Source organism: Megalops cyprinoides, chromosome 1 (genome assembly GCF_013368585.1).
Source record: "Megalops cyprinoides isolate fMegCyp1 chromosome 1, fMegCyp1.pri, whole genome shotgun sequence".
NCBI classification, from domain to species: domain Eukaryota; kingdom Metazoa; phylum Chordata; class Actinopteri; order Elopiformes; family Megalopidae; genus Megalops; species Megalops cyprinoides.
The window spans coordinates 13,995,449-14,010,674 of NC_050583.1; the positions used below are offsets into that span (position 1 = coordinate 13,995,449).

At 42.7% G+C, this 15,226-nt stretch overlaps 1 protein-coding gene across 12 annotated transcripts in view; it reads right to left on the reverse strand.

The window, feature by feature from the left end:
• LOC118774041 (histone acetyltransferase p300-like) overlaps nucleotides 1-13,218 on the reverse strand; it is a 38,659-nt gene extending 25,441 nt beyond the window's left edge. For all 12 annotated transcript variants that reach the window (XM_036523227.1, XM_036523220.1, XM_036523205.1 and 9 more), the window contains exons 1-2: nucleotides 12,725-13,218; nucleotides 5,077-5,720 (exon numbers count right to left, since the gene is read on the reverse strand). In XM_036523227.1, coding sequence (XP_036379120.1) covers nucleotides 5,077-5,720; nucleotides 12,725-12,818 — 738 coding nt within the window. In that variant the 5' untranslated portion in view covers nucleotides 12,819-13,218. The remainder of the gene's footprint in view (nucleotides 1-5,076; nucleotides 5,721-12,724) is intronic.
• Between the last annotated feature and the right edge of the window lie 2,008 nt (nucleotides 13,219-15,226).

The following is a 15,226-nucleotide window of genomic DNA, read 5'->3' on the forward strand; positions in this document are numbered from 1 at the left end:
ATTTTCAAGCAGAATTTTGAGTTTCCCCCCCAAACACAGAAAAGGCGCCTTCAAAGGGCGAGGGGGAATTAAATGACCAAGAAAAACGATTCTGGAAGACATGTCACCATTTAATGTTTGACTTTCATGTCTAGCAGAAATAAACTAAAGAAGAAATGATTGCAACAAGATGATTTGAGATCCGACTGATTGGTATGCTGACAGCTTGCCCACCATCCCCGGGGCTCTGTTACTGGATGCGCTTACCAGAAAACAAACAATTAAAAGCACAGCAAAATGAAAACGTCTTGAATATATCAAACAGCTCACGACAGAGGGCTCTGGTCTGGCATTATCCTTCCCTCTACCACCATGAAGGCTATTAAATCAGTATGCAAGACATGGACATGGTTTGCCTACGAGCAGTTGCACAGGTTAGGGCCTTTCTAAAACAGAAACCCTCACTGTCCACATGACCAGAACAGGCAGGTCTAGCTCAACTGATCTATGCAATTTATTAGTTTCCTCAGCACAGACTGGCTCATTTCACATGACAGACATATTAACTCATGGCTTATCTAAAAGAATGTCAAAGCAAAACACACACCAAAGGCTTTAACATTTCACTGACTGGAATTAGAGTCATCTTACACCCTGTTATACACCAGCCAACTTTTGAAACAGTTCTTATTCTTGGAGCAACCAATAACCAACAACAACCTTTCCCCTCACATGAACATGCCCACAGGACACTGCCAAACAATGGAAATGAATGACACTTCTAGGACACCACTAAACCACAAATCTCAGATTTCAATGCACAGGATAGCGGCTTAATACTAGTACCCGTATTGAAATCACAGTGGAGATATCATTCCCCACTGCGCATAAGATTTTCAAACTTATTCTTCAACTGAACCTTTTTCGGATCTGCCATTTAACTCCAGCACCCCTTTATGAAGTTCTCTCTCTCAATTGTATCCATGATCATTGTCCTTGAACTCAAATAACCCCTAACCCCTTTACCCGGTCTCCCTGGGGAGCAGGTGAGCTCTGAGTGTGAGGTGCAGTGTACACTCAGAGGAGAAGGTGCTGTGTCATGCCACACACAACACTGTTTCTATGGCGGCTTCCTGACTTTGTCATCAAATCAAAAGGAAATGCAACTCATAGAAAGCAGCGTTTACCTAATAAGGTGCAGGCTAAATAGTGCCACTAGGACATGGAATGCACTCTCTAGACAGTGATTTGAAAGCTGCCTATGGAAAAAAATGCATTCACTTACATTTAGATTTTTGTCACTTAGACATTCTTATCCAGAGCCACTTATAAAGCAAGGGCACAAAAGTACATCTAATTAAACTACTAGAACAAGAGTATGTACTGAACATGACAGATTACATCTGAACATGTGTCAATCCATCACACAGTGCTGTAATAATAATTAGTGCCACTGTGAATACTGAAGTGCAACAATAAATTTCAACAAGTGCAATAATACATGCCCCACAGTAATGAAAGTCTTCAAATGTCTGACAGAAAATGGATTCCAGTTAAGGCAGGGAAAAAACGCACTGATCCACTGTAGGCAGACTAATGTCCATTTCATGTGAAAAGAAAAAAATTAAACAGCCTTGCTTTCACAGTTCAATGTAAATACACTTAAAAAAAGTCCTTTTCGTGTAAACCTCATCATTGCACATCATTGCAAATAGTTTCCATTCCATTTGTTTCCAATAAATCCATCATCGAAACTTGGACATTGTGCGAAATACTTCAGTTCTACCAAGTAACTCACAAAGTTACCACTACAACTGCTGGCTGCTATGTGTCCTCATTAACACCATTAAATATGGCTGTGACTTATGTCCACACATTTTTTTCCATTTAATCCTTGTATTCTTCTTATTCCAAGCCATACAAACAAGGTCAGTAATGGATGTCCACATTAAGGTAGTCATTTGATATCTGCTTTCAGTTTGGGACTGAATTACTGACTGAATGCAGGAGAAGACATAAATGTTGAGGAACGCTGAAATATGTAGACCTTTGCATTTCACTGACACTATAGGGGTTAGCGGTACATTCTACTGGTTACAATCCCTCTTCCCATACAGTAACTGGCAAAATATTAAGTAGATATAAACTGCTCTGCATGGCTAGAACATTCATTTCAAAAAGCTATTTCACTTGGCTACTTAGTCTTAAACAGTCATTTAACATTGTATATGAAAATGTTGATACCTGTAACAACAAGCAACTTTACTTGCATCAGAAATTATGATGTCAAAGCCTTAGGATCATTGAAAAATGTTCATTACAGCCACAAATTAAAACTAAACTTAAAAACTAACAGGACAAACAAATAATAGTCAAATCTTTAATCAGGGAATCATATTCTTGGGATCCTTGAACAACAGAGATCGTAATTAATGGTTGTCCAGTTGCCCAGAACAACCAAATTCACCAATCAAGAACCAAAAACTAAACAAAATAAAACTGATTCTCCACAAATGAAACAATTCTGTAATAAACACACGTGCAAATTTCTTGATAGTACTGTACTGCTGCCAATCAACACATGTACATGAACAGAAACTCTGACTGGAGCAGGCAACATCTCTCTGATTCACTGCAGCTGCAGTCCTCAGCAATAAAAATAAAAATTACAGCTGAACTTGACCACCACCTGAAACAGACTCAGTTAAGTGTTCTTTTCTCAGAAATTTACCCCTGCCGGGGTCTGGGGGGGTCGAAATCGCATAGTATAGTCCCGTATGGTGCTAAAACATGGCAACCACATTGTCTATTCGGGCAACCAAAAACTGATGACTGGTTTCCCAGTGTGGCAACCACATTTCAAAATAAGCATCAAGCCCTGAACAATTTCACACACTCCTACTCAGACTGTAAGGTCAATGGCAAAATGCAAAATGCGCAAGATCAAACAGCCAGACTGCCTCACCACAGCACTCTGTGTATGGTTTCTATTCTTGGAAACAAGGTAAAAAAAACTAACAAGCCAAATTATTCAAGTATGGGCCTAATCATACATAAGTCATCACAATGACAGTGCCTTGCAGGAGATACACACTGGCTGTGTGGGCATCTCAATGAAACAAACACTAGGAAGAACAAGTGAGCATCCTCAGTGTTGTTTCTAACACCCTTTTGGTCTTCACACAAATGAGCATCCAAACTGATTCACTCATTCAAGCAACAGTCAGGCTCATACCATGGCGGCAACGTTCCTTGAGATTCAATATAAGGAACTCCAGTCCAGTCAATTAACACTCAAGCTGCTTCCACAAGCCAGTGAAGCATGTCAGTTAGCGCTGAAAAAGGCTAAATGTTTCCAGCCTGGGTACATTCACCTTATGCCGATTACCTGTTGGTTTGCGCTTCTACCTGCATGTGTGTATGTTCCATATGCATGGGTGTAAATCTTCACCTGATGTGAGCAGCTACTGTAAACTCATGGGACATCTGGGCTTAAAGAGTGGTGTAATAAAACATGAAAGCAAATTCCAAATTATATTTTAAAAGCAGCATTTAAACAGCAAGTGTTTTACGCTGAGTAATTGCTTTAAAAGCTCAAACACGCGGTGGGATAAGCTCCACTTTCTCACTGGGACCAGCTTATGAGGAGAAAGAGTAAATCAGAAGGCACTGAATGCTGACACAATGCCAAAAAATGGATTTTAAATCAAACCCAATAACACCCCAATAGGTACAGTTGTGGTAATAGCAGTAGAAAAGCTGGTTATCCCCAAAGGAAGCCAATAATAATTACAGGTGAGGGGAAATGGCAGATATTATCCCTTCTACCATAAGTGTGGTTTCAGTCAGGTCCCAGCAACATCACTAAGAAACAACCTCTGGTCAATAAAAATTGGTAATAAAGAAAATGGTAATGGCAGCCCTGGGACAACAGCAAGAAAATCACCTGCCAAAATGGAGGGTCACGTCCCAAAAACCATACACACTTCTCACATTACAAAAATCAGAGCACTTCAAAACCAACAACGGTGAACCAAACCCCTCACCTCCTGAAAGTCATCCTCAGTATGCCCTCTGAGATCATTACAAGGAGAAGTTACGTGATTTTCTCCTAATGGGCAAGGGCCTACCAGTGAGTGGTCTTGTCCATGCATAAGCAGTGGAAAACACAACTTTACTCCTCCATCTATTCCATCTACTCCATCTATTACACTCCAGTGTCTGCACAGTATGACTGCAGGTGGCAGTTAACAGAGCACCATTCCAGTTTAGCATTCCTCATCTTGCACTATAGCACCATTTCAGCAGTGTCACTTCATCACATGAAAAGGTCAAACCTACAGCTCAAGGGATGGGAAGCAAAATAAGTACCCTTGTGTTGTGCATGCTTTGTCACCAGCTTCTACCTGTGAATGTTTAGTTCAAACGGTCTTTTAATTTGCTGACACACCAGTGATAGTCCAAATAAAAACGCAAAAATTTCTGAACCAAGAAATGAGAGCAACACCCGCTAACATCTTTGCACCCCCATACTCACGAAGGGCTTAAAGCTGTTCAAGTGGCTGAGCAAGATGCAGTGAATCACCAGGTTCATTATCAAACAAAGAATATTAGCTAACAATTAACCCACTAACAACTAACCACACAGGCATCATTGACACTTTCCCTGATCCAATCACTTTTCTCTCTCCTACAGTTAAAGATGGAATCTGTCAAAACAACATTGCACATAAAAACCAGTAACTGTAAAAACCAGGAGATGCAACACAAGTATATGTTGTAGCTTGGCATCCATTTGCAATAAAAGCAGAGAAGTAGCTGCTAAACTCTGTTTTCATATACAAGTGCGTTCACTTTAAAACATGACACATGGGGCATTACCTCACCTCACCCAAATCCCCCAACTGCCTCTATATTCCAATCTGAGGGAAAAAGGACACGTATACATCTTTTTAAGGTCTACATTGATACATTGCTCATACTAGTTAATCTGTAATTGCTAATAACAGTAACAGGTAACCTTTTACCGTACATCCCTGCTGGCCATGCAAGCACCTTTCCCCATCTCTCTCCGGTACACAATCTCAGCGCCCGTACCTTGTTCAGTGCTCCAGGTTGCTGGCCTCTCAGTGCAGTCTGTCCCCCAGCTCCTAGCTGCTGGGCACCTTGTTGCTGTTGCTGCTGCTGCTGCTGCTGCTGTAATGTCTCTGCAAGCAAGTTGCTGTTACTCCCCATCCCAGGGTTCGAGTAGCTCATCCGCGGTGAGCCGTTCATCACCTGCCCCACCATCATGCCCTGCTGCTGGGGTCCGGGCCCCTGCTGCTGCCCGTTCCCCTTCTGCGTACCCATCATGCCTCTGTTCATCACCCCCACCATTCCTGCCTGCTGCTGCTGCTGCTGCTGCATCATGCCCGCTTGCTGGGGCGAGAGGTGCTGCTGCTGCTGCTGTCCCATTCCCGGGGGCCCCGGGGACGCCTTCATGTTCGGCAAGAGCCCCATGGAGCCCCCGCCGGGGCTGCCGGCCGCGCCCTGCTGGGCGGAGGGGGGCGGCGCCCCGGACCGCAGCAGCTCCGAGAGTTGCTTGTGCTTGGCCGCCGCGTCCTGGCCCCCGCCGCCCATGGGCCCGCCCCCCATGCTGGCGTGCAGCTGGCCCAGGTCCCCGCCGTTGGGCAGGCCCAGCTCCGTGGAGTTGATGAGCTCGTCGGGGAGGTCGTGCTCAAGGTCGAACAGCGAACCGAAATCTGAGGAGAGAGGGCAAGAGAGGACAATGAGTTCACGGGTTCACCTCCGTACACTGCGCTGGGCCTGGTTGCTACAGGGGTGATAACGAGACAGGAAATGGCAGTGTATTGCTAGAAACCGATTGACACCACAATGAGGACACTGAAACATACAATTACAAAGGACACAGTGTGGACATTTGTATTACCTGATAGTTACCACCACTAATAAAGTGTACCCTAATGGGTTGGCTATCAGCATCAAGCTATTAAACAGATGAAATGTGCCAGCACTTAGAGAAGTTTCTTACCCTGATATACATTTTACTGACTTTCAGTGTTACTTGTGTTTATTATTTTCCAGATGTTTTAGCAAACATATTAGCCTTGCTATCTCATGTATAAGCTTCTCCTACTTCAAGGTGCACCTCCCAATGGACCTGCATGCTGAACAACTGAGGAAAAGCACAGGCAGTTTCTTTATATAGCACATTACACCTTTTGTTCTGTTAATAAATTGTAGTTTGACAGTAATAAATTAACAATAAAAATCCATCTATTACCTGGCTACCCATAAACTTCTCAGATCAGGTAGCACTGAACTCATGACTAACAAACGGGGGAAAACAGCTGGCAGCCGTTAATTTTCCACATGGTACAAATACCAACAGAGAAATTTTAGCGGTATAGTGCTGTCAAAGACAACATGAAACAGATTTCATTTAAAGGGAACCAAAAAACAGACTGCATATAATGCTAGAGTCCTTACAACAGTAATTTTGAAACCCATCAACTACGAGAAGGTTAAATGGGGTTCACTTTTTCCAGCCAGTGAGTAAATTAACTTGCTTGTCTTCCCTTCACACAAGATGGTATCAACATTTATGAGAAGTCTCTCTGGAAATTGTACAATAATCAATAAGCGTTAAACAAAGCTCAGGAAGCATCCACGGCTGTGGATCCAAATGACACACAGCAATACAAGGCATCTTAGACGCACTCTACTGGGTTCACACAAGGTGAACAGGTTAGCCAGTGCAAAACACACGTCGTTCAATCCCAGGAAAGGCTGACGACATGTATGCAACATGTGGTCACAGCTACTCATGCATACGTGTGAAAAAGCAAGTGCAGTATACAGGGCAAAACCACCCTCTCCATAGCACTGTACAGTTAAGAAGCTATCAGTAAAAACTCATATCCATACTGAGTGCTCATCCTGTCTATTTAAATACTTGGCAGGACACCTTTTCCTGTCAGAAAACTGTCAAAAATGCAATCAAGATCTTTGATTCCACCACTATGTTAAATTGCTGTAACAAATTTTGGTCACAGCGCTTGACAAACCCAAAAATGTCATTTGAAAACTGTCAAAGAGGACTGGCTCAATTTCACTGTTCGGGGAATCGTCATAATAAAATACAGTGGTGCGCAGGTGCCAGTGTTTATACAATTCATAAAACCGGCAAAAACACACAACGGGGAAACATTCTGGTGTTTTTGTGCTGAATCGAAGTGCTGCATCAAGTTTGGCCTGTCGAGTCCTATCAATCATCATATCGTTGATACAAACTGAAGGTGTGGGTTTCACCTTGAAATTAATGTTTTTTGGGAACAGTATACAAACTGGCAATCATCCACTGCTAAGAAATAAGAAAGATTTTTACAGCCTGCACATCGCTTCTGTTGATTCCAATCAAAGCTTGAAAACCTCAGGTCATCATGTCTTTTGGATTATAACCAGCCAACCGCTGCAACCAACCACCCAGCTTGTCTCATGACCCTGGAAAAAGCATGTACTGCAACCCATACCGTCTCCACCTCCACACAGGTCCATTCACTCAACGGAACACAGACAGTAACTTTCTCTGTGTGTTCTACTCTCCAGCCGTAATGCCACAGACTAAAACCATGATTCCGAACTGAACACAGCATCAAGCCCGTTTGCATTTGGGCAATTTCTGTTGGAATGTCTGTGCTCAGGCACAACGTGTTAACTTATGAAGGCTTTTTGGCACGAAACTGACATGTAGACATTAGACTTAATGTCTGGTATCATCCTGGACCACCTTAGTGTAGAGAAGTCACAGCTGAACAGTGAGCTTTTCCAAGCACCTGCGCCTCAGTAATGTATCAGATTATTTAACTGAATTAGAAGATTCCTAGAATTTCAATTTTCTCAACAGAACTAAGCTCACGGCTCTGCAAAACATCAAATGCAGTTCATCACATGAAAGAAACTAACATCAAAATCAGTGTCTCTGATCCCATTTTTAAAGGTTTTACTTTTCTCTCTCATGCTGATTTCACAGTGAAACACTTGTTGCTGACAATCTGTATATAAATGAAGGTAACTGAAGGTACTGTGTAAATGAAGATTGTAATTATTTACCATTAGTATTAGTATCATCATGACGGTGCAAGATAATCAATGCTAATCACTACGGTGTATTAACCAGGCTCTGAGACATCCACACAGGTTGACAATTTACACACACATTCTCTGACCAACAACACTGACGCAGCTAAAGCGAGAGGGGCTGGCACTGAGTTTCCACCATGTCAAGAGAAGTTTCTACTGAGAATCTGTACGGAGGAGGACAAGCAGAACACTGCAGTATGTTAACACTGATCTGAGAGAGTGAGGTCAGCAGACATACACTGACTGACTACTGCAGAGGCTGCATTCGCGCCCCACTGAGGTGACCACGGCACGAGCGAAAAGTGAACCGGCCAGTCTGATTGACAGGACACAATCCCTCCACCTGAGGGCCTCAGAGCAGCAGCCGGGGTAGCGGGGCGAGCGGTGCGATGGTCGTCTCCATAGGGTGAGCTGTGGTTTGACACAGAGCCAAAGAGAGAGTGGATGCTGTAAGGCGAGGGTGTGAAGCCACAGAAAGACAAACACTGGAGAACAGCTATGAGCAAACTGTCCTTCTGCAAACACACACACACTCGCGTGCATACACACACGCACGAGCGTGCACACACACACGCACGAGCGTGCACACACACACAATGTGAATACCATCTCACTCTCTTGTGGGCCCAGACTCACTGGACCCGGTGTGGCTTTTCAACAATCCAAAAACTCATCCACATTTATGTTTTTTTGTACATTTACCCTTGACAATCCCTTGACAGCAAATCACAACTTCAACACCAATCAAGGCATTTCAGTCAGACAGGATTTCAGTGAATGATTCCACCACCATTATACAAAAAAGATATTTTACAGGACTTTATGAGGTTTTCTTACAGCAATGCTCAGAGGCAGAACAGTAGTGACTGGTCCCTGGTTCACCAGAACAAATTAAAAACACTGATATGCACACCCATGCCACACAGCCATACAAGATACATGGCAAAAGAAATAATACTTAGCATACTATTACCTAAACCACTTATATCTGGATTGTATTTACACAGTGAACCTTACAAACAGCCATCTAAGCACTTTTACAACAGCACCCAGTATTAGCCTCTGCTTTGGCGTTGTCTTTCTACAAACTGAACTGTGACTTCCACTGACAGATTAATTGACTTGATAAATCTGAAAAGGCAGTCAGATGCTCTGCAACATGTTTTGCGTTTTTTTCTCCTAATGGGTGCAAAAAATACACTTCCAAGATTGTGCAAAAAAAGAAGGGAGGGAGGGGAGTCTGCAGTACATCATACCACACTTCACTCATGGCGCAGGCAAAGTAACTGGTCGGAGTTTCCAAATTTTCAAAAATTTTGGCTTTAGCTAAAGCTGATGGGCATGCACCATTAAAGCAAAATTTAAACTGACAAATCTGCGAATGAAGCCATTTGGAAAGCAATCCTGCAGCCATGGAATTAAAGGGAAGATAACACAGGAAGGAGGAGTCAGTTTTACTGAGCCCGGCCTGACTTCGGCTCAACACTCTTCCAACAGAATTACTAAGCTGTGCGTGACTGCGCTTTCTGGGTCACCTTATGACTAGCTAACTAACTGCTGTCCCTACATAAATGTTTACATATCTGTGCAAATACAAATAACTTGCCACAAGCGCAATCTCCCAGGTATATGAATGATGGTAAGACAAGTTTAACACCAGACCACTGCCCGAAGGTGGGCTTGCTTGAGAAGAGGCGTAAACCACAAGCAAGGGTAAAACTTTTAATCAGTTTGTAAACCATTTAAAAGATCAAATCACATAAAAGCTAGCAAATTCACAGAAATGGCATCTGCGCTGTAAAAACCACCACAACCCTCGGCAGTGGAACCCTCCTGCATCTGGAACACAGTCGAAAAAACCTGCCCTCACACCAAAACTGAACCCAAAGAGTCCCTCTGGTCATTTACTTGCCTGAACAGTGCAACTGGCATCTATTATTTTCTCCTCTGAAAAGGTGTATCAGTTTTCTACCAGGCATTTCTGCTTAGCACTCCGTCTTTGAATGTTTTTTTGATTACACAGAACGGGTGCCGTTACACGACATAAACGGCAATATGAACTACTCCAGCTGTGCTGCTGCTCCACTGCATGGCAGATAAGCGAGTGTCTCGAGGGCCCCTTTGCTTTCTGAGATATTTGGAAAGGGATTTCGGGAGATTCTTGAATACACGATCTGAAGTAAAGACCCAAAATATTTATAAAAAAAAAAAAAAAAAAACTGAAAAAGCTACGATGCCCACTGTATCCAAATCCCACGAATGTGAAGGAAACAGGCTTAAGACAGACATGTTTGGGCACTGATTACAATCTCTGCCAACCTACACAGGGCACAAGCACTGAATCCCGATTTGACTGTATGCCCTGCTAAAATTCAAAGACATTTGATGAGACATTTCTAGCTTGAAAATACTCCAATCAGACAGCTGTGAAAATGACAGTGAAAATTCACAACAGCTTCATAACACAGTCAAACACTAGTAATTTTGCCGCATTATATTCAACTGAAACAGCTGCACGGAGCCAGGAACTGTAGACATGATTTAGAATGCGAATTCCAGCGACCGTCAGTTCGTTTATTTTCTGGTAAACCTGTCGCCAACATCTATCGCTCAATGAAATTAATGTACGCGTGTATGTGTTCACATTGTAACTTTGCACCTGTTGCCAAAACCTCAAAAGTCAACTATGCAGCAGCATCTGTACTGTTATTATCATCAGATGGATAACAGGCTCATATAGGCACAGTGCTACAGTCCACTGACAGATTATGGTAAAGGCTGCAAATGTCTTAGCGTGGATTTGCTTTACCTATGTGTTTAGTTGTATGCTTTCTACGCTCACCTTGTCTCCTACAACACATTTCACAAACCTCATCTTGGTTGATTCTTTTTCTACATAGAAGAGTCGATTTCAAAGCACATAACTGTGCTGTCAAAAAATATCTTCAAAGAGGACACCAACTTCAACAGGTCACATCCAGCTCTTGACGTTCTTAAGTCATTACGGACAGTCAGTTGACACCCAGTCCTTATTTTCGCGTTTTGGGCTCCTGCAATTCACAACTAACGAATCTTGGCTGCGTGAGGGAATATTTAGGAAATTCGATATTAACCGAGTGGCTACGTTAATGACAGCCATACGACATTGGAGACCGAGAAACATAACGTGGAGGACAACTAGTGCCTTTTAGTTGCAGCAATTTTTGTAGCAGCTGGGCTTTAATGCATATCTTACTTTAAAAGCACGTCTTTTCGTGGCTGTTCGTGCTTCAATGCAGTGACTTACATTTAAATTTTGATAGGGAAGCCACACAGAGACCGAAGTGAGGGAGGGACAGTAGAAGTATGTAATGTAATGTTTTCGCTAATTCAGAAATGCATTATCTGGCTAATTAAATGATGCGTCAAAACGTTACTTTGTGAGACCAGTAGCTTCCGCTACAATCTAGTGTGGGTGAACAATAGTGAAGGGATACAATGAAAAAAAATGTCCGAAACACTTAGCCACCTAGCTGCACCGTACAGCTCGCAAGCTCACCAACTCGTTCGCTAACTTCTCTCAGTGTTGAACCATTTCTAAACAACAAGAGCTGGAAACAAATCTCGAAATCCACGAACAAAACGTCACGATGACATTTTATGTTTCTGCATATAAACAACTGTCCAAGCTGGCAAAGCTAGCTAACAAACAAGCAAGTTGTAATTTTGTAACGTTATTGTGCTGCAGCCCAGCTAGCCAGCTAACTTGAGGCCATCAACATCAACAGAAAAAAAAACTAACAATGGCAACGCTACACACAGCTAGCCAACACACGTAGCTAGCTAACATGGGCCTAAGGCTGAAAAAGAATTACTGCTAGCTAGATAGCAATCAAACTAACGAGTACCTAACGTTACCCTACTAGCTAGGTATGTACAAAGATGATTTAGCTAATAATCTCAGCCTAAAAGCAAAAACGGTAGATAGGCAAATAAGATGTGTGTTTATGTTAGCTAGCAAAGCTTTGTGAAGTAACTAGGTAGCTACACTTACATTTTCCCCTTAAGTTTAGGGGGCAAGTTATCGCCATCTTTAGCTAACATTTATCAATATCAACAACACGGCTAACTAGCTCCCACACAGTTAGCTAATTTTCTTTGCCTTTTTCTTTCCAAGCGAATTCGAATCATTTGCAACGTTAGATCTGACAGTTTTGCAAGCTAACTAACTACCTTATTAGCTGACTACCTTAAAATTACTGTCTTTGTCAGTCTTTCATCTAAAATATCAAAACATTTTAAAATTTAATTTCCAAATGCACTGCTCCAGAATGAATTACTGTTGATCTGAGTAGCCAGAATTTTTTTCCATAGAAAATGTACAATAACATCAACCTAGTCGGTAAAACTGAAGACGTAAAAAGCGATCGGAGTCAGCGTTCAGGTAGCTAACTAGCTAGCTAGCAACCCCTATGAAGTCCCACATTGGCTGGCGACGGCGAAAAGGCAATTACTCACACTTGTCTTACCTCTTTAAATGCGTGCATAAATACAAACACTTGACTTTTTAACACAGAAATACGTTAAGAAACACAAATAAGTTATACGAGCGGTCAATATTTACCGTTTCCATCGCTGGCGGAGACAGAAAGTGCCGGAGAGGAGAGTTTAGGCCTCTTGGCTGAAGGCGGGCCGGAGTCCAGAACGTTCTCGGCCATATTTTCACGAATTAAAAATATAAGCTATATCCACAAAAAGACAGACTTCTTCCCTTTTCGTCCTTACAGAGTCATCTATTTTCTTTTCCCTTCTTTGAATGTTCGACTTTCCCCCTCCTTTTTGGCACGAAGGGGGGGAAAAGTCTCGTACACAAAACACTCTCCTTTCCTGGGTTCGCCTCTCTCGTTTTCAGCTTCGGCGTATCAACCCCCCTCCCCTGCTGGATTTTTTGTTCTTTATAGATTTCTGCGAGCGGAGGAGGAGGGAGGGGGAGAGTGAGTGAGAAAGAAAACGTACAGGGCCTTCCACTAACTCATAGCCTCTTCGGAGAGGGAGAAACTGTCCCAAGACCTGTCCTCCATGATAGTATTCGTCTTTTCCGCCATCGTCGGCCGCGAAGTCGACTGTTTTACTACGGAGGAACTGCTCTGGGGACTCGTCGTCGCAGCGAGGCAAAAGCGCTAACCACAACTCAAGAACGCACCGCTGCAGATACTTGTTTTGGGGGATCGCCTCATGCAATGCTTAAGACAAACTCCATGAGGGATATACTACTTTGATTTGGACATTGTTTGCATTGCAATCAATAGCATTTGATCCCATCACCAAGAATTAATTTGGAAAAAAAATACATTAAAATAACTCCAGAGAGCAAGGGAGCTAGCTGATTTCTCTTTAAGAATGCACTCTCTTTCAACATAGCCCAAGAGAGGATTGTTTAGCTGTAGAGGAGAGTTTTAGTTTTGATCTGAATATAATGCAATTGACGTTTTTCAGTTTCTCTAAGAAAAATAGTGTGCAACAGACCAGCACATTTGGCAGACAAACTGGTATACTGATCAGAAAGTTTGTGTCTGGACCGCCAGCAGTGTACCTGACAGTGTTGTACTGATTGTGGTGTACTTATCAAATAGAGAAGTAAGCTCACTTTGTTTTATAAAATAAGTGTCACTCAGAAGCAGTCCAAGTGAAGGCGATCTCAGTTCATTCTTACTTTCATCGCTTTCCGCAAGAAAGTGCAAGGTTTTGTGGTATTGATTACTGACAAGTACAAGACTTTAAAGTAGCCTATAGTGTCTGCACAGAGATGAGAACTTGTAAATTACCAGTCCATCTGTTGTAGGAACGGCAGTGTTATTTTAAGGCTGAGTTTATTACTCAGCTGTTTACCTAGCATCTACGTTCACGTTTAACCAATATGACTGATTAACTGTCAACAAATCCACTTTCAAGTATTCACTAAATTTGGTCCTCTGTATTGGTGAGTGCAAAAATGGATTCAAATGTTGACCAAAATCTCGAACGTTATCTGATTGCTGAAAGTAATCATCACATCGTTGGATTTTTTGCATGAAAACGGTCTTTTCATTTTCTGTTTTGGCTAACACAGGATGTATCCACTATATAAGCGTTTATTTTGTAGAGAACGTTTCATTTTACGACTCTGACCGCTATTGCGTGCATCAAAAAGCTTCTTCACTACCGCAGCCTTCCAGTAACAACTAACATTAGCTACCGAAGCTCGGCGCGTGATAGATAACTAATTGCAAATGTATCAAGAAACCCTTTATATTTTCATTTGCCACTGCGTTTGACAAAATCTAGGTATAGGTGCTGACAAGAGAAAGCCAAGAAGAAGTGCAAAAGGCGATGTCGATTATCTTAGCACTGATCAACGAGGGGGGTCGCTTGCAACAATATTATGGGTGATTCGTAAGTGTCAAGCTTCAGGTCACGAAATATTGATACACCCCGATATTTATTTCTAGTTCCCCAGATCCCTTCGTTGAGCACTTTCGCATTTATCCTTCTTAACGTTCTTTCTTCGTTTTTTTAAAATTCCCCTTTGTTATTTTTCCCTCTCCCCGACCACTAACAGTGAAATCAAATTTCCGACAGCTCTCTTACTGTATATTCCTCTTGTCACAATTTGCCTGAGTTTAGCTTAGTTCTCTATCAGGTGTTCCTTCGTTAGAATGAAGCTATTGCCTTCTTCTGCCTCTCTTCTAGGCTCCGTTAAATGAGCAGGACTGTAGCCTACACAGCATCGCTTCTTTCCCCCTCGCTCCCTCTCTCTCATAAAGCACTATGTTGTTTTTGTTCCGAGGCGACAGAGCCGCTCGTGAACCCGGTTGACGGCTTTCGGAGCCGTTGTGTTCGGCGCACTTGTCGTTCCCTCTTTTGGTTTCTCTCCTGTCTCCGTCCGTCCGCACAAACAAAATGGTGGCTTGTTGTTCCTAACCTCCGATGGGGAGGTGGGGGGGTTTGGAGGTACTGTATTTGAATGGGGGTCAGAGCTCGGGAATGCCCGGAAAGGTCTTTCGTCCGTTTTCGTAGCTATAGTGCCAATACAGTTAAGTTATCGGAAGGGAGCGGTCGAGTCATGTCAAAATATTTCAAAGCCCAC